The sequence below is a fragment of the Lytechinus variegatus genome, chromosome 7 (genome assembly GCF_018143015.1).
Source record: "Lytechinus variegatus isolate NC3 chromosome 7, Lvar_3.0, whole genome shotgun sequence".
Taxonomy (NCBI): Eukaryota; Metazoa; Echinodermata; class Echinoidea; order Temnopleuroida; family Toxopneustidae; genus Lytechinus; species Lytechinus variegatus.
The window spans coordinates 14094026-14118708 of NC_054746.1; the positions used below are offsets into that span (position 1 = coordinate 14094026).

At 35.9% G+C, this 24683-nt stretch overlaps 1 protein-coding gene across 1 annotated transcript; it reads right to left on the bottom strand.

Annotated features, from left to right (window-relative positions):
- Positions 1-2629: 2629 nt before the first annotated feature.
- Positions 2630-24091, bottom strand: LOC121418499 (poly(A) polymerase beta-like). Its single transcript, XM_041612407.1, has 18 exons — positions 23621-24091; positions 20996-21145; positions 20054-20202; positions 17600-17709; positions 16885-16938; positions 16292-16403; positions 15482-15571; positions 14924-15062; positions 13835-13910; positions 13070-13190; positions 12476-12560; positions 11843-11896; positions 10990-11121; positions 9447-9623; positions 8405-8831; positions 7483-7869; positions 6808-6867; positions 2630-6321 (listed from the first exon to the last, which is right to left on the bottom strand). Exons 1-18 carry the CDS (start codon positions 23635-23637, stop codon positions 6223-6225), a joined length of 2439 nt encoding a protein of 812 aa, XP_041468341.1. The 5' UTR covers positions 23638-24091; the 3' UTR covers positions 2630-6222.
- Between the last annotated feature and the right edge of the window lie 592 nt (positions 24092-24683).

Below are 24683 nucleotides of genomic sequence, written 5' to 3' on the forward strand. Positions count from 1 at the left end.
GTGAACGCACAACATTGTGTTGTGTGTGAGAAGCAACAGGCATTATTTTGATATCAAAGCTTATTATATAATAACAAATGGTATAACTTTAACGCAGTTGCTAAAAATCAACTTAATTTTAGCCCCCCCCCCAAAAAAAAAAAAAACCCAACAACTTGTAGACCACTCGTATTTATTTACATTGCAAGTACATGTCTATTTTGATACTGTTGTTTCATTGGATCTTGAATGGTTATTTTAAATAGATATAGAATATATTTGTGATAACCTGATATTGTGCATAACTATAACTTTATGTCAGAGTTAGGGAATTCTGCATTGTCCACAAGTAATACTACTTAATTTTAGACATCTAATTTCATCAACTTATCCAATAATAAAAACAACATACTTTCTACATGAGTAGTAATCTTAACATGGGTTGTAATATCTGAATTTCTAAGCCAGACAAATATTTTTCATTGATTTAATGCACATTTGTTGGAATGGAGACACAAACCTATATAAGCCCTCTCCTACAAAAAAAAAGGAGATTTTTTCGATACACTATAGTGACTTGTGTTGTATCTCTTCGACAGTTATAAACATGTTCCACTTTTATTTTCACATTCCTACAGAAAGTAAAATAATGTACAGTCAATTTACACTTTTTAGCAATCAACTCTTAATTCTTATCATTGTGATCAAGACTTTCTTCTGAATATTGACTCTAAAAATTAAGTGAATAAAGTAGAAAAGAAATTAAGTTCATGTATTTGTTCATAGGTAACATATAACTCTATCGTTTCATTTTGACTTAATAAAATCAGGAAAATATAAGATTATGGGGATATGCTTGAGTGATTTGTTAATCTATTTGTAAGTATGCTTATCACCTATAAACTGGAAGGCTAGGCCCTGTTTCATAAACCTGTTTGAAAGTTACATGCAAAGCATGTGACCAATCGTTCATAACAGCTTTGTGAAACAAACTCCCTGGTTTACAATGCATTCTAAATTCAATCATGCTTTAACAATTCACAGACTTTCAACATTATGAAAGATAACAAAATAAAAGACTCAAACTGCATTATATAAATGGTCTACATGGCACGATAGTGCAAGAGCACATTATCACCAAATGAGAAAGCTATCTTTAAAAAGTTATCTCTAATTGTTGAAATATTTCTGATGTCAAATAGATGAATGCAAATCATATCCCCATTATAGTATATATCCTCTGATAAAACTGGACCTACCATTAATGTCACATTAGTGTTATATCAATTAAGTTAATTAATCCAAAGCAACATGCAATTAAAAAAAATACATTCTGAAGCATTCAGTCATGCACTCATCACAGATAGATGCAAGAATGTCATGAAATATTATTGATTTCTCTTCATTCTGTATTCCATTCTGCTGAGTGAAATAAGACAAAAAGGCAACAGTATATCTTTATGATAAAAGCCATTTTTCATTTCACTTCCCAGTTCCCACAGTATATTCATGTATGAACTTTTCAATGACAATAATGCCTGACCGCATTCGTGAACATGAATATGTAGGTTACAGAGTGCAATGACCTCTCCACAACATGGAGCCTATTTCACAAGTTGCTACTTTTAAAAGCAACCAACTTGCATCCTGCATTTCGATTGGTCTCAACAGCAAATAGGTCATAAAGTGTCTACATGTAGCTATTGTTATCAATATATGCTCCATGAATCAGATCCCTGATGAAGTACATATATTCTGGGTAGTGTTTCATAAAGCGGTTTGTAAAGTTATGCACAACCTTATGCAAAACTAACACATACAACTTTATGTTTGGCTGGAACATGTTCTTCTGCGCTAAATTAACTACATAGGGATATATCATGGAGATACAAGCTTCTATCTCCATGGATATATCTTTTAGCACAAAAAAAAACAGTCACCAGTTGTGTGCGAAGTCATACAACAAACAGTTTAACGAAATTATCTTCTAGGCCCCATTGCATAAAAGTTACTATTATATTAACTTTGTTATCCAACGGTATCTGTAATGGATCCTTGATTCTGATAAGTTGTTAAACATTGTTTCCACGGTAGTTACCATTGGATGGCAAAGTAATAGTAACTTAAATGCAGCAGGACCCTGATCAAATACTTCTTTGGTTTAGAGCTGAAGATGTTGTATTTGGTAGGGATTGAGGAATGCCAGCCATGCAAAGGGTTATATGATGATAAACACTCATGCATGACAGCAACTGCAAGCAGCATAAATTAAACAACAATAATAATCAAAATAATTAGAAAAGTCATATGGTGCAGCAATGATATACACATTCCCTACTGCGCTAGTGCACTGTGATGTTAAAGAGATTCTGACAGTGATAACATATATTTTTAAAAATTATTTTACATCATTTTTCATCCATGTATATTAGCTGCAAGGTCAAATCCAGTTTATGTTAGAGGATTTGATAAAGAAATAAGTTGTTCACAAAAGCATTTGCAGTGTATTTTTTCTTACCAAACAAACATGTGTATGGAACAACATATGCATCTGGCCAACATTCTTGTCATATTTCTAACATGACATCCTTTGAAGAGCAACTGCATGCAGTAAACATTTTTAAACTATGATATTCTGCCTTATGGTAATTTGGTCAAAATTCCTTTTATTTTAACTTGGTGGCCCCTCTTTTTAAGCTATGATTTCTCTGGAGTCGACAAATGTAAAATTGTACAATTGACATACTGTATTTTGCATGATCCTTTATGTCTTCATTTGATGGTCTTAACTATTAAAGATGAAGGTTGAAATAAATAAAACTGCAATTTGATATGAATTAAATCAATACAGGAAAAGAGTGCAAATGCTATGAACCACCCCGCACTCAATATTTAAGTTTGTGTTTATCCTATGTACCTATATTCCATGCCCAAGTGAATTTATGAAAGGTTAAGTATCAACATGCAAATGAATGCTGGTAAATGAACAGGATTTTTTTTTAAACAACATACAAAAACACTCATCTCACATTACGTGCTTGTGTGGCCTCTTATTAATGTTATCAATAGGTTAGGTTGGTTTGAGAGCAATGTCAAGTAGCATACCAGTAAAATGAAATGTTGGTTTACATGAAAGATTATCAGGATGAGGAATAGACAGTACAGGGGCCTGTCTTACAAAGAGTTGCGATTGATCCGATCAATCACAACTATGGAAAGCCAGCAAAGTCAACATATACAATGCACGTTTGCTCAAAAAATTTTCTAGATATGAATGTACATCCATAAATTCATTGATTTTTTGACAGTTCGGTGTGCTCTCCTTAGTTCACAAAGGACATTTTTTGCACATTTCCTATAGAAAAATTATGACACTGATGGATTTCCGTATAGTTATGATTGATTAGATCAATCGTAACTCTTTGTAAAACAGGACCCTGATTAGGGTACACACTGAAAGTATAACTGACATCAATAGTAACTTCCATGGAAAGCTTGATTCTGAGTAGTGGTACTTTAATGGGGGAGGGGATACAAGGTGAACTATAAAAAAAAATTTGTGTTTCTCAACAAAAAATTTAAAGGTATTAAATAGTTACAAGATCAAGTACACTCTTCGCAGTACTTGATTTATTCCCCTTTGAGCCTCTTTTTCATCAGTTCCTTTTAAATCTCATGGGGGGGGGTGGTGTTACCCCCTTTGACCCCTCCAATGGCCCTGTCCTTTTTGTAGAGCAATGTGCCTATAATGATTAGCTCTGAGCCATCACCAACGATCAATGGCTAGGCTTCACGTCACACAGCCTTGATTATTGAGAGATTCTCAAGAGTGTCAATATAGTTTTGCGAAGATCTAATCAGGCTCATGTAACAAACAGAATAAGTGTAAGTGAAGAGCTCTCTTTCCATGTTGAAATATAAAGAATAATGCCTTCATCTTTCTTTAAAGGATTAAGAATTTAAAATGATATACAGACACACACACACACACACAGACATAAAAATCTCTCTTTTACACACCATTTCAGTCTCTTTGCTTTTCACATACAGGGTCCGACATGTACATTTCTTATCCTTTTCTGTCTTTTCTCTGCTGGGCACATCAATGTTTTAGATTTCTTGTCAGCAAGACTTTCCAAGAAACCCTGTTCATGTTTTCATTGCTATACACAGAGCAAGCAGCAGCATTCCTTCTCTCACACTCCACACATGATAAATTAAGGTAAACCTATTTATGTGACAAAATCAAATATATTTTTACTTGACAGGTGTATGCTCTATGCATACAGGTGTGCAGGTTTTGGAAGAAGATAATTTTTTCACTGATAATAGACATTTTATACTTAGGAGATACTATATTATCCTAACCTAACCCCAAGATTTTACATGCCCCATATCATATAAGGTCAGACAAAAAATGAAAGAATGTTTTTTTTTCAGACACTGCCCTACTGAAAACAAGACAAAGGGACACAGTGTGAACACATACATAAAGAATGCTTCAATTCAACAAAGTCAATGGGTGATTTCAAGTCCGGTGTTGGCCTTGGTGTTGAAATTTCGATTGCTTCCCCCAGCTCCAAAACTCATTCTGAGTTTGTAAAAACTGATCCAATTCACATTATTGACATCTCAACAACCAGTGAGTGACTTTTCAGGACCATCTTCATTTTATTTTTTGGCGTTAAAAGCGTGTAAAAATTAACCAAACACCAACACTAAAAGGTCAACACTGAACTTGAAATCACCCACTTTGTTCAACCAAGAGGCTACACACAATGACTGTGTGTTCACACTATGTCGCTCTGTGTTATTTCTAATAGAGTGATAGCGCTGGAAATTTTATTTTATAAGTCCTTTTTCAATCTAAATTTTTCAAAATACTTATGGTTAATTCATCTGAATATATATCCTCTCTTCTCACCCCTCTCTGATGATAAAGATTGTCTTGCAGCATTCAAAGAAAAGAGAAATGTCTTATATTCTCATCTTAGATCCTCCACTGAAAACGATAATTTTGGTAGTTCCTTTCCATAAATAATTAGTATTTTCTGGCAACATACACCACTCTTTTTAGATAACATTTTGGCCTAAATAATTGAGGGGGTAATGTACAACCATAATACAGAGATACCAGCCAACAAAATATATTCCTATATATGAACAATAATACCATTCAGTGTTGTACATGTACACTTTTTTTTAAAACTATGGATGATATTTTAACAACATTCTTTTAATAATACCCTATTGCTACTAACAATACATTTCCTTTTTACATCTACAAGACAAACCACTAAAAGTGTGTTTTCTACGGCTGCAAGCATTTGCAAAGGATGTGAATGTTGGAGAAAAAAAATTGAAAATCCATCAGTTCCACTTTATGAACTGAAATGCACAAAACTGGCATTGGTGGTTTGAGAATCAAAGGATCCAATCATTCATGTTTAATTTGGAAGAATTTGGAAAAGCCTTGAAATACCACTGAAAGTGATTAATACCCCTACCTGATTATGGCAGACTTATGTGAGGAACATGAATAACATTCTCTCTGAATCATTGCCATAAATGTTGTTAGCAAGTGTTTCTCACAAGCATTCTGATAACAACTGAAAACTAAGGTGCGAGTTTGGCTAATTTTCAATGCATAGAATATAAAGAATGGATTGAATGATTTTTTTTCCTACATTCAGATCCCCATGACAAACTTGATGCTCTCATGCCGGTGAAAACACACCTTTAGGAAATGGAACAAACTCCACAGGTACCATCTTTCTGGTTAACAATACCCATTTTTATTTAATCAATATCAAAGTTCCTGCACAGATATCATCACATCACTGAAATACGAACAGAAAAATGATCAACAATATCAATTGGTTTCTTTTCTATCTCATCCTAGAAATATAAATTACATGAGGTCTATAAAGAATACTATATTCCTTTGCAGGTACAAATCACTTTGTACAGTCGCGCTCCTTCCTCATTGGATGCCTATCATATTCATCTCCAGCATATTCTTTGGTGATTCTTTTTTGTGTATTTGTTCTCCTCTCTCTAAAAAAAAATCATCATCTGAATTCCTCTGAGAATTAGCGATCGACGTGCAGATGTCTTACCTTATTTCCTCACTGACTGCCAGGAGTGACCGGAGGAAATTCGGGACATCATCGTAACATCATCATTCCTGAAGCTTCAGGGATCAAGGCCACGTGACCCTGAGCCATATTCTGCAAGCTCTGTTCATTTTACATTCAAGTTCAGTCTTATCGTGTTCTTTTGTGCTTTGGGGGCGACGGGGACGGGGGATGCTATATCAGGAAGCTCTCCGCTGGGTACTCTCTGAAATGATTGAAAAGATAAGAAAGAAGCAGAAAAAGAGAGAGAAAGTATGTGTGCAACCACATATGAGTTCAACTAAATCAAGTTATTATTTGACTTCATTCAAACTACACGTATTCCCATGGTAGGCACATTTTGATGAATTATACATTGTTTATTTCAAGATTCATTTGATTACATTACAACCCAAACCCTTACCCTATTTCATCAGTGAAATTAGTGGAGGAGGGATTGTAGAAGGAATAATGATAAGTGAAACATGGCTGAACAAAAATACTGTCAAATGAGAGGACAAAAATTCAGATCAGCATAAAAAGTCTATAATATCATTCAAAATATCGATAAATATCAAAATATTAATGTACAATAACGTTTTTCAAGATGAAGAATGACAGAAATTATTTGAGTTTAGCAATGCAAACATTAACCCACCAAATTAAATATCATTTTGAATAAAGTAAGTAAGAATTGCCAATAATTACTTACCTGCCGTATGACTAAGCGAGGTAGTGTTTGAGGACTTGTATTATCTTCACTTTCTCCATTCTAGAAATACAAGAAAAACAAACACTTTTCAGTAAATCATTGTGCATTGACCTGTATTTCTCCAAGTGGTTGTGAGTTGTTAGTTTGAATGGTCATGAATCTCCAGTAGATGGTCAGAGGGGAAGGGTTGAGTATAGGGAGATGATTAACTTGCTTCAGTCAAACTTAAGAAACACTATGAGATTTCTTTTTTGGTTTAATTGATACTTTTGACAAATTAAAGATGTATCTCGAAACATTGTGGGCAAAAAACCCATTCCAATATAAATGAAAGAAAGCGTGCTGAGCATATCTCACTCTTCCAATGTGTGTGTTATTCTATCTACCTCTTCTTCTTACACCCTCTTACAATAACAGAAATGTATTGTGATCAGGCCAGTGCCAGGAAAATGACATCTAATTTTTACCCTCAACAACAACAAAAAAAGATCTTACAGAGTTCCTTCTCTTTATATAATTTTTCTTTCTTCTTCCTTCCTTTGTCTCCCTCTTCCAATTCTCTTTTTTTATCATTTTCCCCCCACTTCTTAAACATTGGGAGGGGGAAGGCGCGTGGAGAGTGGTTGGTAAATTCCTGCCCCCATGTGACACCACATAAATGCTGTACATTCTTACCTCATTGCAGTCTGAAGTGAGAGGTGCAGGCTCTCCTCCAGCCTTGATCCCGTTATCAGTCTTCATCTTCTTAGGAGGTGACTCTATGACCGGGACGGGAGACGACGGTCTCTTGAATGTTTGCGTGTCATCATCCTCCTCGCCCACCCCTGACTCCTTCACTTCACTATCACCCTCTTCCTGCTGTGCTTCTGGGAGCACGACGCCATTGTCAGTCCGGACTTTCTTTGAGGGGGACTCCGAAACGGGAGGCGGGGACGAGGGGCGTTTGAATGTCTGTGAATCGTCCCCCGATGCTTTTATACAAGGTTCCTGTGTCTCTTCGTCTGGAGCGGTGACCTTGATGGTCGGTATTTGAGCGGTGTCTCCGCTAGGGGCTTGCTCTTCCTGTAATAATGCAATTAGGAAATGGATTACGAATACTAACCAGTGCTTATCATCAATGATTGTGGAATGTATCACAAAAATTTAAGTGTGACTAAAATGCGACTTAATTCTCTATTACTCACATTACACAATGCATCACCCCATTGGTCAGACCTTGGTAAGGGGATGTGTGCTATCGCATATTTATCAATCAAATTGTACACTGAAATTCATGTGCACATTGGCATTAAAGAATGACTTTCAGTCAGACTTCATTTTTTGGTGAAACATCCCCAAACCTAACAAATTCACTGGATTATGGAAATGAATACCAATTGGATCTTCATGAGCACATACAGATAATACATGTTTCTCCGATCATTTCAATAGGCGTATGAAGATATAATTTCAATACACAAGATGATACAGTGCAATCATAATTTCATTTAATTAACCTTGACATAAATAAACTTTCAAAGGCACAGAAAAGAAAGAGAAATAGTGAGACAGACAGAGAAAGAGAGAGAGAGAGAGGATGAATTCATCAGTTAATTACCTGAGATGAGGGTTGTGTATTTGGTCCATCGCCATCAGTATCAGTACTGGCTTGGTCTGTTGACGGCTTGGTTCTACTTGACTTGGGTGACTGGAAAACAGTATCCTGAGACGGTTCTGTCCCTCCGTCCCCCGTTCCTGCGTTGCCGGCACCAAAGTCTGACTCTATGGAGCTGGCACTGGGACTATCCCTCCCCCTGACATCAAGGCTGGAAATGAGGGCTGGAGAGCTGACGTTGGGTCCGTAGAGGAACTCATCTTCACTGATACTGTCTCCCGTCTTGTTGAGGGGTGAGGGGGTGAGACGGGAGGCTGCATCCGAGGAAGAGTTCTTGGGAGTGTTGCCTCGACTGCTTCCATCTGTGGATGGCAGGGATTTCTTCTTAGACTTGAGCATGCTGGCTGGTACATACTCGCTTAGCTTTTTCCTGTATAAGAGTAGGGCAATTATAAAAATGCATGTTACTCTATCACTGAAGAATCATCAATTTGCTTGGGGGTGTCAAAATTAACCCCATTAACTAAAGGTTAAGCAAAGGCAAATTGATATAACTTTTGTTGAACAAGTACAGTACATGCCCATTACCTATACGGACAGTAAAATGCCCAGCTGTTTATCCATAATTAGTTGCTTTCGCAGAATATGGCTACAATGGCCCGTATTCTCAAGAGTTTCAATTGGACTATAGTACAAAATCTTTGACTGTACAGATTTCCTATATCATCACGCAGGAATCTGCGTGCAGGACGCAGATTCACTTGGAAAGACATGACAGATGTTCATTTGCTTGATGAAGCCAACAGTGGTTGGTGAAACATCACGACCAGAGAGAATTGTAAGTTTCAACTATACAATTTTCACAAATTTCTAGTAAAAGGTTTATATCTGTTTAATTCATAATTAGTGCAAGCGTTGAAAGGAGCTTATTAATATACTCAATATCTGCCTAGTCCAGGTTGAAGTACCATGGTACAATTGAAACCACCTTTCTGAATTAGGGCCAATAAGTGTTAGAGAGGTAATAAGATGATAAAAGACCCACCTCTTGACATGCTTGGCCTCAATCTTCATGCCTTCCTGTAGCAGCTTGATGGTGACTGAGTGCCTATGGACGGTATTGACAAAGAACTGTATATCTAGGGTCAGGTTGACATTGGTTGCTGGACCTAGAGGCTGGAACTCTAAGCCTATGAACCACAGGGTGGAATGCTCATCAGTTCTAACATGGGGAAGAGAGAAAGAGAAGACAAGTATAATATGGTGATAAATACTCTTGTCCCAGCCATATTAACTATTCAATATGATATATTATTAACCGTATCAGACATCTGAGCAGGGCAACTTTGAAACATTGTTGCCTGCTTTAATACTGGGATCAAATGGCCAGTCAATAAAATTCCAATTGTTTATCCACAGGCCCGATTTATTGCCCGCTCAGGAAAGTCAATGAGAAAGTGCGTGGAAATGTAGCAGGCAATAAAAGGCAGCGTTAATATCCGGGTATTCTACGCGTTTTTGCGCGCGTCCTTGAACGGCGCAGTGCTATACGTCATAATGGTAATCAAGTTAAGACAACGCTGGATACTGCATCCCTAGGCCAGTGACGCGTCATTTCAATTACGTCACAATGGTAATGTTCAGAGGCCCAGTCTGCTCAACATGATAAACTAGATTCTCATTCTAAAATGTAAAATATCTAAATTTTAACGATTTTTGCTCTAGATGTCTGATTTGGTTAATGATAGCAATATTGACTGGCCTGGGGGCAAAAGGACATATAACGCCCTCACTAAATTGATATCACCCTCGTTTGGGAGATATATGACGTATCGCCCCAAGGCCGTCAATATTGCTTTATCATTACCCATATAAGACATGGTTATTTACACAACTATATTGTCCTAGTTTTAATTAAAATTTGGGATAAAAATATATGAAATATAAATATAAAAATATTTGTAATTTGCTGTCTATCGGCAAATACTGATTTCACACATAGAGACAATTAGATGGTGTCTGCGCATCAACACTACACATCATAATGTGACATTATAATTATGTCATAATGGTGAAGCTCAGAGCCCATGATATAAACATGACAAAAGAGAACACTATAGAGTAAAATATCTCAATCTTGAAATTTGAAGACAGTAGAATGTATCTCAAGAACAGAAAATCATGATACAAAAAAATGTCTGCTGTTAAAATATCTGATAGACAGAAAAGGAGTGAGCTCATGTTTTGGCTTAGAAGAAACTGTTGTGAAATTGGTTAAGAGAAGTGATTGTTTGAGATAGATAGGGCCATGTGTTGAGGAAGGAAGATAATGAACCTGTGTATAGAGCACAGTATATGGAAGTGGATGACATAGGAGGAAAAAGAAGACCAAAGATTACAAGGAAAGATATTGTGAAGAGGAAAGTGGTAAGGTTGAATGAAGAAGATGGTCAAGGTAGAAGGAGGGAGCTTCACCATGACTCGCTAGTCAGTAACCCTTCATAATAAGGAAAAGGCAGACTGAAATAAGTGATAGTAGGATCTAGGACTAATTTGCCCAGTAATATTTTTTTAAAGAATTGACTTACTTTTCTTCTTCTGCTCCTTCTGCAGGAGAGCTGGGTGAGATAGACTTGGGGTAGACATGGGCTAGTTTGATGTGAGGATTCCTCTCTAAGTTACCAACCAATACTCTGATCTTAGACTCCACCAGTCCAACCCTACAGATCAAACAAATACAATTTATGTAATTCATGCAAAATAGGATTTAATACTATATCTTCCATTAATAATATACATGCATTATTTTTAAGTTTGTCAACAAAAATTGTTAGCTTTATTTAAGAAAAGAATACAAATTAGAAATATTTTCTGTTTCAGGATGTATGGTATAATTTGCTGGAATCATGACTGGTAGAAATGCATTAAAATCTAGTAGATAATTTTTACAAGCCTTGAATAGAAGGTTTCATAGAAAATTAAAATGGGAAAGTATACCTGCCATGATTACTCTAAAAATCATTAACAGAGGCACAATTGTTTTCGAACATAAACATTTTAAGTGATCAATGACTTTTACATAGAATTGTGATTTAACTTCTAATAAGTGAGGTCCCTATAAAAGAAGAGAAACAATCAACTGAGTTCTGAGCTAGACAGTAACATTCATTTCCTGATACAATTTTCTATGGACTAGATGTTTGTCATGTGTTTTCTTTTTCAAGAAAACAAAAAATGGTATTCAAGAAGTACCTCAATATTTGTCCTTATTTCTTAAATATGCAAAATAAGAAGTCTCTATACATGCAAAATCATTTGGACTAAAAGTAATGTATAGACTTGTATATTTTACAATATATTTATATTCTAGAACACTTAAATACTTATATAGAAATAAAAAGTCAATACAGGTGTGGACCAATAAAATTACACAATACTTACCATTTGAGGTGATCATCTTCATTTCCTGCACTGGCTATCAGGACGATGTAGTGCCTGAGTGATAATAAAATTAAAATATCAAAATAATAAAAGAACATTAAACAACATTCTAATAATAATAAAAACAACTTCAAACAGATCCTGCTAAAACATAACACTTCATTAACGGTAGGTACTCATTGCATGAAATACATACTGACTATTACACAGACGAAAATAAGAGGGTTCATGTAGACTAGAAATACCAATTCAATTAGATGTAACAAACTTTAATTTTCAATTTTGAGAGGGGTGTAAGAATATTCAATATCAACCTTCTATAACAAAATCAATGTATCATCAATATTCAATGAAATCAATAATCAGGTTATAATTTTGGTATTGGTTTTATCTCTGCTACTTCTGACAAATCATGTGGCCACTGCTGCACATGAATAAAAAAAAATTGCGAATAAAACTCAGTACCTATAAGCATAGTGAATTAGGGAAAGGTAATGAAATATCTGTACACCAATACATTTTCAAACCACAATATCTAATGACGAACAACAAGCCTTCCCAGTGATTTATAGGTGACAGAACATAAAACTCTACAACAAGCCAAGTCAAGAAGTGATATAGAGCTCTACTTACTTGTACTTCTGGAAGAAGTTGGAAGGCTCAAAGAGTTTCTCCCATGTTGCTTTGCCTTGCATAATTTCCTGAGTGATAGCTAGGCCTATACATGAAGTGATTGTCAAAACAATAATACAACAGATTACTAACAACTAATTCATGGACATTTATGCAATTTTGAGTGATTGTAGACCTTAAATAAAAACAGAAGAACAGAAAACCAGCTAATACCTAAACATAAAAAAATTCAAGTTCCATTAGCTGGTGAAAAGAAAGCAATGCTAGCTTGTGGATTGAATTCGGCAAATTGGGCACTAAATTTATATTTTTTAAAGACAAATAAATATTTGTAATCTTAATTGAACCTTTCTTAGGTAAAGCACAGCTCCAAAAGCCCAGCCTAATTGGGATTAGAATGATAGCTGACCTCCTCTGAGTACTTGCTCTGGGTTTTTTTAAAATTGTTTTTGTAATGTAGACTGTGAAATGTAACTATAAAAAAAGTTGGTAAATGATATCATAGTGAAATCTGCCCCCACAATCAATGGGTAAAATATACAAGTATCAAAGCTCAAAGAGCCCTGCCAGATTAGTGTTAAAATGATAACTAACCGCCTTGGAGTTCTTGCTCTATGACTGTCTTCGTAGATTGTGAAACATTGTATGTGGAATTTTGTTGAGGGTAGGCTGGTGTGATGATAGGCATTAAGTGAAATCTGTCACTGACGTTCACCTGTTAAATAAACAACAACAACAAAAAGAAAATCAATTGTGAAATTAAACAAATAATGGTTTTAAGCCTGAAATATTGCTGCATCAGCGAGGCAGATATACATGTATTATAAAATAATCTGTCGATTTGGAAAGATGTTCTCACTCAAATAGCCTTTATGTTGATTTGCTCTTGAATATTCAAGTATTGGTGAGCATTTCATGAAACTAATAGTCAGTGATTTCCACTGAAACTGTGTTATAAGCTTCTGAAATCCTTGCATCTGATTGGCTCAGAACAAAATTAGTGGTAGAAATCACTGTGTGTTTCATGAAATGCTGCTTTTTTTTCACGGATAGAATACAAAATTAGTCCAATCAATTCATGGCCATGCCAAGTAAAATTATAACTGTAGTTACAACAAGTAAATACTTGAATGCAGAGACCATTAGAAAAATATTTAGGCAGTTCAGAGTTCAATACAATCTTGCATCTCCTCTACATTGGATACCTTGGATTGGAGACTCCACTTCTGTGATTTGCTTCTTTGACTAGTGTTGCTATGTCCATGAGCAAGACATGTGTTCTAAATCCCTATTGTGTTATCAAATCAATATGGCATATACAAACTTGATTTGTATTTAAACCAGAAAAAATATACTCACCCTTGGATCCCATTCTGGAAAGCCGAGATCTGTTGAGGTGTTTGGAGGTTTGAGTAACACAGGCTGCGGCCATGCCCTGATCATGAATTAAATATATTACCAAGATAGTAATCATTCTACAAGACGCATATCATTTAAAATCATACACCAGATAATTTTCCTGGTACTGCATCACAATTTGCTCCACATTTTTGAAAGTCTGCTATGCATAAAGTGTTTTACATAGGAATGTACATTACTTAGTTGAGAGCTTTTCTCTTATGACCAAAAATGCTATTCAAATTCGGAAAGCAAAATCATTCCCTGTACACTCAATAATTAACAATATTAGACATTGTTTATATTTGATCTTTCATAATATTTTAATCTTCTGTAAGTACAAACTTGCAATTCCCTTTGATCACAATGTTCCACCAACCACTGTTGGCTTCATCAGGCGCATGAACACCATGCATAATCTTTCCATGTGACTTTGCACCAAAGTCAGTAGTGTTGTTACTTGGTTTCCCAAGTTCATGAAGCCAACAACCATGTTGATGAAATGTTGCAACCTCAGAGAATTGAAAGTTTTGAATTTGCTTTTTTTCACAATTACCAATAGAAGATAAAAATCTAATATTGTTCAAAATTACTGGATGAATCATAAACTTACAATTCCCTGGAATGTATACAAAACACTTACATTCTAGTACAGTAAAATATGTTTCTGTTATATACAAATCCTTGACAATGAATGCAAAAATATATATAAAGAGAAGAAATTAGTCTAATCTTAAGAATTTGTTCTAAAGATGTTTTAAGAAACTAGGGTTACAAGCAAATTAATAATTACCATAGCCTTTGTATTTTACTATCTAAAAAGGATTCGAAGCATAGAATTTATGAGAAAGAGGTGATATTCTAAGTACTTTTTTTTAGAATAGCTGATTTCCATTACCAGGATATCAAACTTGATTCAACCAAATTTCATGTAAAGCAGCCCTAAATTTTTTCCATATTTTGATCCTCTACAATAGGAAACACCGCCCCCTACTGATATCTTAACACTATACGTGGAATCTGCTACTCCATGAAGATGGGAAAACTCACCACTTTGTGAAGACAAGGAAAAACTTGTTGACGAGTGTCGATGCTGCAGCATTAGGGTAAAGCTGACAGGTTCTTGCTACTAACATAGCCCATGACACACCACCAAGGAAACCAAGAGCATTGGAATACACACCTTTCTCTGTCAAGGAATAAGGTACAGAAGAATTGATTATGTTTGGATGGAGGATGCATGGAGCTGTGGCTCAGTGGATAAGTCTCCATATTTCGAACCACAAGGTCTACGATTCAAAATCCTTTAGCAAGGTGTTTATCTACATTTGCCACTCCCTTCCCAGATGTAGTAAATGGTTACCCAGAAGGAATTCCTAGAATGATTATCCACTGATCATAGTATCCTGATATAGCTGGAAAACCGGCTTCACCATGAACATCATGTGACTCAAAAAGCAAGTGTTTTATATGTCAGGTGACCTTTAAAAAGAGATATCATCTTGATAACTTTAGTTTATAATATTGCTAACAAATAGCTTTTATTTTTCATAAGTAAAAAACTTCATTGATGTTCACACTGTAGACTGAAAAATAAACTGAACTTACTTTTGGCCCACAGTTTTATCGTTCTCAGCGTCAGCCTGAAATTCTCTTTGTTCGGGACTACATTCAGAATTTCATCTGTAACACGACAACCTGTTGGAAAATATGAAAATAAAGACAATTAAAATTCTGGTATACCTGAGCAAAATCTATCAGGCCTAATAATAATAATAATAAGTTGATAGTTATATGACAATTCCTATAAACACTGCAAAAAAACATATCACCACATTGGTCGGAACTTGCTCGGGGGACACAGGACTTTGTGTGTTTACTATCATGTGCACAGGACTTCAAGTCAATGTGTTACTTCACTCTTTGATTAACACTCTCTTGGACATCAAATGTCCTCAGACATAAGAATAGCGCATCACACATAGCATAGCATGTCCCTATGCGCTTAAAGAAGAAATAGTGTAAGGTAAGAATAAAGTAATCAAGATATTTATATTGGACCATTAGTTCAAAGTTAGTATTTTATGCATTTAATAGATATATGTTTTGAGGGATCTCCTGAATGTACATAAATCACTTTGATATCTCATTGAATTAGGTAAAGCATTCCAGAGGACAGCAGAGGCATGAGTAAAAGCACGCTCACCATATGACTTTGTAAAGACAGAGGGAACAATGAATAATGCTTTTGAGCTTGATCTAGGATTTTGGGATGAATGAATTCTAAATAAATTCTAGTTGCACAGTAACAGATCAAGCTATACCAATATCTACTCAACTTTAATACGGCAGTATTATGGAGTTACATGTACTAATTTGGTGAATCATCAAAAACAAAAAATAGCATATGAAACTTACCATTCAAACTACGGACACACTTTGGATCTAAGTTCCTAAGCAGGGAATCATCCGTTAGATCTAGGTTCTCTGGTACAACTCGGAGGGCCAGGCGAGCAAACAAGATATCCATCTATGTAGTCGGTGAAAAAAATGAACAGTAAAATATTTAGAAAATCTCTGAATGATCAAATTTGGATGATTTATCACAGTCATCAATCTAGTACGGGAAAAACATCTGCTTAAAGAAAAAGAAAGGAAATGGAGATGAAGATCATCAAGGTCAGTAACAGAACATGTGTTTTTGCCATTAATATCACAGAATTTCCTCGTTAACAATGCATATGAATAAGTTAGTTGGCTTACTGTACTTATATAAAAAAAGAAAGGCCTCAATTTGCATGAAATTTGAAAGACAGACATTGTACATGTAGGAGACAGACTTTTCTAAGGTTTAAAACCTCTGCCATTTCAAGATTTCAATTGATTTAATCAGTATATTTTTTTTAATTCATAACTGCATTAGGATCCATTCCTGTTTCCAATGAGCACATTTACATGTATAATGATATAAACTCCAAGCAGTACTAAGACGATGATCAAACTTTGCTTACCTCTATGCCATCAAAGACTAGTTTGATGACAGGAACAAATGCTTCCTCAACAGCCTAAAAAATACAAAGAGAAAAGGAGCATTTATATGATTTCACCAACCAACATATATAGGTAAATCACCAAAGCAAGAACCCTACTTTATCTATTAGTGGGAATATTCCTGCCAGTTGTAAGGAAGCTTCAGCAATACAAAAAAAAGATAAATGGTGTACCATGAAACCTTTGATTTTTAAAATCAAACTTACAGAATTAAGTGAAATTATTATGTATTAATTAAATTTTATTATCATTACATAATGAAATATGCTCCCATGCACTCAAGAAATATCTATATTCCATACACTCTAAAAATTTGGGTTAAAAGTGCTCCATGGGGGTAATTAAGTGTACAACCAACATTGGGCATTTCTTTTGGGCATTTTTATTCATACAGAGTGATGAAAATTTTGCCCATTCTAAAGTAATTGCTGCTTATATTTTGACCTTACTATATGCTTCCTGCATTGGGTAAAATATTGCCCCGAATTGGTTGGACACATACATGCAATTACCCTCGTGGTGGTAAAAATGACCAACAAGCGTCTCATGATAATGAAAATTTATGAGGCACATTTATATATAATGAAACACAAATTGAAATGGAAAGATCATGATCACAAAAAAAAGACATGTGAAAATGGATATAATTAATAAAAAAATGTTTCATTGACTTACTCTGCAATCCTTGGTTTCTGGCAATCCTTTGACAATGTCATAGAAAGACTTGAAGAAATCATTCCTCTCTACATGAAGAGGGGCTACGCATAAAGTATCTATATCAGCACCTATGATATGCAAAGATGGGTGAATATAATTGGCCATTATTATCATGAAAAATTCTCTGAAATGTCCCAAGTTTGTATTTTTTGCAAATTACGTACATGTCAAGATAAATATATTCTTGCATTGCTGGTCAATAAATCACCAGATATAGGGGGCAGATTAATTCAAAACCAAATCTATGGGTTCTTGACAGTGCAAAATAGAAATTCATGCCATCATCATTACTAGATATTTAGTATATTGGACATGTAATTTTCAAAAGAAACAATATATTGATCAATTTAGAAAGCAAGTTTTTTTGTGATTCATACAAATAATGATTGTTTATAAGTGCAACCATGGTGCAATATATACATTATATAACGTCATCTTTCACCGAAATATTCTGTTGTTTACACGATGGAAAAAACAATCAACATGTGTTTTAGATCACATTTAAACATAGATCCTTGATATTTGCACTGGCTATATCACAGGTTAGATGCAAAAGTGCATGCAGCTGAACGACCATGGTCTAATGTCATTTATAAAATGGGTTCAAGGATGTAGCCAATGGTGAGTGCGTATTCAAGTCACGTGTTCATGCTTTAATTATGCGCAACCTTCCAGTCATGCATTTTTCGTGCAGCACTGTGCATTTTTGGTGTAGCACTGTGCAATTTTTGTGCAGCATTAGTTCCAATAGCACGTAAAAACTGATATGCGTTCAGTAAAGAGGCTGGCTAGGATTTTGATGCGCTTACTTAAGGCGCTGTCACACCTTGGCATTTTAGACAGCGTATGCCCGACGTATGAGGAATTTGGCGAATACGCTGGCGTACGTCGAATACGTTACGGCTAAGTTTTGCATACGTTAAGAGTACGCTAAAACACGCTGGTATGCGTCGTCATAAGGCGAGGTCGTCAAAATATTTTGTGCAAGCACAAAATTTTTCAACGTATGCCAGCGTATGGCTCATACGTCCCGCATATGCGGGTCATAAGTTGTAGGCAAGATACGCGATCGTTGACACACGTTACTCGTAAGTTACTCATAAGTCGATGTACGTCGAGATAATGTCCAGCGTACCCTAAAACTTACTTCTAACCTATGAGTAACGTGCTTTGAACATATGTGTAACTTAACTCCAACGTATATTGACGTATGAAGACGTGCTCGGACGACCACAAAACTTACTGAACGTGTTTATAACTTACAGCTACCGTATAATGGCGTATTGACAACGTTTATAGGAATTGGTATATAAAGGTGGGGTTCACAGGAGTTTTCTTCGGCATGGCGGTGGTGTTGATACGGTGATGTATCGTGCGGTTATGATTTGAATAGTCGAGCGGCAGCCTTTTTATGGGCTGCCGCGCGCTATGCGTAATTTAGGCTATCGTAGGGCATAAGTTGTGTACGCCAGCAATACGCTAAGCATTCGTTGGAATACGTTACTTATAAGTTAATGAAGCGTTCGATATAAGTTACTAATACGTTATGTATACGTCCAACTCGTTATGAATACGCTAAGTATACGCCCAGAGTTGAAAAAAAAAAAAAAAGTTCAGCGTATGCCGACGTTTTAGAGAAATTTTGATACGTCCGGCATACGCTGTCTAAAACGCCAAGGTGTGACAGCGCCTTAAGGCACGCATAGTAGATACGCCTGTGATGTCATAATTGACAGTCTTGTGATCTCTTCTTCTGTGCGATCGTACACAATTTGGAGGGATTTGAACAAAATTTCCATGAAAAATTCATTTTGCCGACCCGTTTTATTAAACAATTAATGCACATTTTAAGATTTGTGATGTTAGTGACGAAGCGAGCAAATCTCGGGCATTCACAATATTATGCAAAAGCACTCGGCGCAAGCGCCTCTTGCTTTCGCATAATTGTATATACCCTTGAGTCTGCTGCATCGTTATAACACACTCATAAATGTGCACTAATTGTATAATATAGCTGCAAACACGAGTGTTCAAGTGTAGTGTCATATGGATTAAAAATTGCAGCAATGATTATATCATTGTAAAATGGGCTGCATGATCCACAAATACAAACCAATCAAATGACAAAGACCTAGCTAGGTGTCATATAATTGTTTCTATGTGTTTCAGCTACAACTAGCCATGATTTCTATAACCTGTGACCTTTGACCTTGTTACATGTACCTCCAAAAACTTAGATTATCACCACTCCCATATATGCGTATTAGAACAAAGTCTGAAGTTGGTCTGTCCAATGTTTCTATAGCACTCATGGGAACAAAAGCAGGGTATGCAAACCTGAAAATATATTGCACCTCTCAACCACATCCATAATGGATGAAGGCATAAAAGTCTGTCGCTGTGCTAACTAACCTTTCGTATGTACTCCTAGTCGATAAGACCCAAATGTGTAGATCTTTCCTCCAACGGTATCTGCTATGTTTGGTGGAATGTTTTTATCCTCTGCCACTTGTCTGATCCAATCTTTAACAATCTGATCCAGCTTCCCCAGTACTATCAACCTGATGATAAATTACATCATTGATAACTTGCAATGATAAAAATGTTCCACTATATTTAAATGTCAAAATTCTGAAAGAATTTTATATTTTATACCAAAAATATGCTTGTGACCAACATACATGTATCTACACAGATAGTACACATTCCTAAATGCTCCATTTGATTCTGCAATGCAAAAAAAGAAAGTTAAAAAGAGAACAAATTATTTTGTATTAACACTATCATGTAAGTATAACCTATAACCTAAAAAGGGCATTGACTCTTTCCATACAACAGTACACATTTTCTTTAAATGTAACTCCTAAAATGGCACTGAAAATAAGGTAGGGTGAGGTACAGTAACTGTATGTAACATCCTACATATACATGTATGAGGGAAAATATGAGGACCTTATTTCAAAAATTCATATCTCTTGGTCATGACTAGGTGAGGTACATGTACCACATGCAACATCTTAAATGTATCAGAGAAAATGAGGACCTCAATTTTGAAAATCCTTATCTTCTTTCCCTGTTTGGGTGAGGTACCATACATGTACCTAACATTTTACATGTATGAGAGACAATCTGAGTCAGGACCTCAATTTTGAAAATCCGTACCTTCCTGCCCTACCTGGATTTCTTTCCCTAAAACTTCAATGTCATAAAACATGCATTTCACATCTAACCCTTCAATCTTCACAAGACATGTTTATTGCATTTATAAAGATAATTTTGACATTCAGCATTTGCTAAATAGAAGAAATGCAATCATCAATGGAGCTCAGTAGGCCAAGCCATATTTTTTTTTACCTGTGGTTAAGCTCTTCTTCATTTTCAAAGACACCATGGGGCTTAAGAGCTTCTACTAACTCCTTTGTCTGTCTGATATCTTCAGGTCGTGGTCCAACCATACTGATAGCTGATGTGATGCCATAGGTCTTCTTGGTTGAAGACTCTGCACTGTTAGGAAAATAAACAAAAGGAAAATGCAAAATGATTCAGATGATTTTCTTCTTTTAAAAGGAGCAATTTCTAATTTCAAACAATACCTGTACATGTAGGCCTAGTTTGGAATGGGTATTGGAAGTAGATTCTTCTTTAAACATTGACACATCACTTTTAAATTTTCAATTCTAAACCAATGGGTTTTTTCTGTAGTAATTGGGCCATGTACCTGTAGTAGCCTTTATGTATTAATCTGTGTATTAGTCTATGTATTGATCTGTTCATGTATATTAAGTCTGTTTATGCTATGTGTATGTGATGAGCGCTCCTGATCAGAGCAACCTTGATATATGCTCCCACATTGTCTGCTATGCACGCACATAAATTGGTGCCTGGTTGGGATCAGAGATTGGAAAGAGACATCATAGAGAGAAGACCCCGAGATGCCAACGAGTGTGGACATGCATCGTGCCATCACATCAACAAAGTACATCACAATTCTATATTTTACTTCATTTCTTTAATATGATATTGATCTGCCGTCTGATACTGATCCAACTTTCCAGTCAAGTGCTACACATGTACATGTAGCTGCCTAACATCAGTGGTAATAAAAAGTGACAAACAGCTGAACCTGTTGCATCTTGGGCAGTTTTATACATGTATCATGAGTAGCATACTAGAATTTGAGTAGAAAGGTCATGAAAAAGGGCCAAAATCATATTTTCAGTCTTAATTTTCTGAAAATAATGATATATGGTAACAAATAGTTGATCAGTGTTTTTTTATTATATTAATCAAATTTTCCCACAGAAAACAAACGTTTGGTAATACAAAATGTTTCCCAGTCACCAAAACATTTCAAAAGCCAAATAGGAAGTTGAAAAAAATCTTATAAAAAAAGACAAAATGATCTTGGCAATGGTGGAATTCTGGAGAATTTAAAAACATTGTATTTGGTATGATTGAATTTTTGACAAGCGTTCGGTAATCTTCTACCTCAATTAATAGTTAGTGTCCTACTCAACGTTCTCGCCAGCGTAGAAAACATGCGTCACATGCAACACACGTAAATTCCACAAGCTTTTTATGCGTCACATGCAAAACGCGGAATCATTGGAAATAATTGATGCATCATTCATCATCAATCCTCAAAAGTATAGGATGGTTCAGAATCATTTCAGCAACAAACTACGATCTTAATGACCAGATAATATCCATGCAGACACTGGCGCATTTCCACCTCCAGCCATGCTAGCTTTGCCAGCGCAACGTTATTGTTCTTCCCCACTAACAGACGCACGCGTCCATAACGTTGGAAAGAAAATAGGAAACAAGATGGCGGCATAAAGATCAGGCAGGTCTCCACCTTCTTTTCATATTTTCCCATTTTTTAATGAATCCTTGTTTCAAAATGAAATCGATAGTGTAGAAATGTCGGAAATGAAGTTGTATCCCATTTACATGATTTTGGGCTGTTAGATCTTTTCAAAGTAGAAATCTCCGGGGCGAAAGTTTCAGATTTTTTGGCGGTACACACGGATGAATGGGAAGGAATTCCTGGCTTTGTGGATAGTAAGCATACGTTAGTAAATGATTTTTTACTCTCTACATTGCTCTAGAATAACTTAGAAACCTGGCTATCTCTCCCCCTCTGTCATATTCATGTCTCTCAGTCAGAGTCTCACCATACTCACTCACTCACTGGTAGCCAGGCGGCTTCTAGAGAGTAAAAATCATTTACTGAGGTAAGGTTACTCTCAATGAAGCCAGGTATTCGAATATATTCACGTGTGTGTAGGCGGCCAAAACCTGAAACTTTCACCCCCGAGATTTCTACTTTCCTTCTAAAAGATCTAGCCCTAAATCATGTACAACTTCATTTCCGACATTACTACACTCTCGTTATTTTTAAACAAGATTTCAAAAAAAATAGAAAAATATTGTGAAAAGACGGAAGAGACTTGACCGATGTTTACGCTGCCATCTAGTTTCCTATTGTTCTTCACCAACGTTACAGAACGCACGCGTCTGTAACGTTGGCAAAGAACAATAGGAAACAAGAGTCAAGATGGCGGCGTAAACATCGGGCAAGTCTCTTCCGTCTTTTCACAATATTTGTATATTTTTTTGATGAATTCTTGTTCAAAAATAACAACGAGAGTGTAGTAATGTCGGGAATGAAGTTTTATCCCATGAACATGATTTAGGGCTAGTCTAGATCTTTTAGAGAGAAAGTAGAAATCTTGGGGGCAAAAGTTTCAGGGTTTTTGGTGGTACACACACATGTATAGAAAAGAAGCCTTGGCTTTGACATGTTCGAATGAGAGTAACCTTACGTTAGTAAATGATTTTTACTCTCTAGAAGCCTCCTGGCTACTCATGATCTCATCGTCAGACTCAGTCTGACTCTCCGAGTGACTCAGACTTAATCAGAGACGGCCGGCCAGTCTTGACATTTCGTCAACGATGACGACGTGGTTAACTTACCTCGCTGCTGTTGACATTTTTCGCCGATCTTGTTGTAACAAACCACTGCACTGGCTCAAGTAGATGTAGAAACTACAACTAACGTTAGGTGGAGGGAGACTAAAAAAAAGTCTGGCCGCTAGTTCCAGGCCAGGCCAACTGCAGCCAGTCTTGCTTTTTAGCTAGCGGCCGCTGTTGACCAGAATTACCGGTGCCGTGCCGTGGCGGTAAACGATGTTCCTGTCCTGGGTTTGGCCTTCTTCGCTTTGCGGAGTATCGAGTCAGCTGAACCTCTTTTTGGCAACTACATCACTCTGACATTTGACGTTGAAGTTTATCTCTACACGTTTACTCGGTTAAATAAACATCGGATTCATTTAATGAGAATACAACTAGGATGACACCCAATAAAATGAATAAATATGAAGCGTTTGAACTTTCCGAAACCACTGAGTTCGGGACTCAATTACGCAGAGACAATGGAAATTTATGTCATTCAGCGAATCTAACTGAAAATATCGATTATTTCGAAGATCAACATACTGATACGGTAGCCTTATGCCGTTTAGTTTTGCAAGAGGGATTTCGAGCATGAAGTAATTGGAGTTTTCATATACTTTTTCTTATCTGAAATATACAAAATTATAGGAATTTTCGTTACTTGAAGTCATGATCATAGTTTACATGAGCACTATTCATTCACTATTATGCGCTTAATTCTTCCGAATCGCCAAAATTACAAGTACAGTACCGTAGTAAGAAATATATTAATCCGCTACTTCAGTCACATGAGTTTCAAGGAAAAGAGAATAGCGCCACCCACGATTAAGTCATCGTTTTCACGGAAGGCTGGCTTGAACTCATTCCTTGAACTGTCATTTCAAGAACTCCACAGCCAACTCTCTATACATGTAGGCCTAAACGGATAGCAATTTTATAGAATCAAAATCTAAAACTGTCGAGGGATCGAGTAAGCTATGAAGAAAATGGAAATCATTCTGATTCAATAAGGACTATCTTACTCCCCAACATTCAATTCAATTCATAATTTATTTCAATCAATCAATCATAAAAATACAGGTAT

Bases quoted from the DNA above. Each gene is read 5' to 3' on its own strand.
- LOC121418499 (XM_041612407.1), bottom strand. The intron at 16,404-16,884 runs GTAAGCAAAGTT...CCGACTACATAG, and splicing joins TAGTCTTTGATGGCATAGAG to ATGGATATCTTGTTTGCTCG. The intron at 11,897-12,475 runs GTAAGTAGAGCT...ATTATCACTCAG, and splicing joins AACTTCTTCCAGAAGTACAA to GCACTACATCGTCCTGATAG.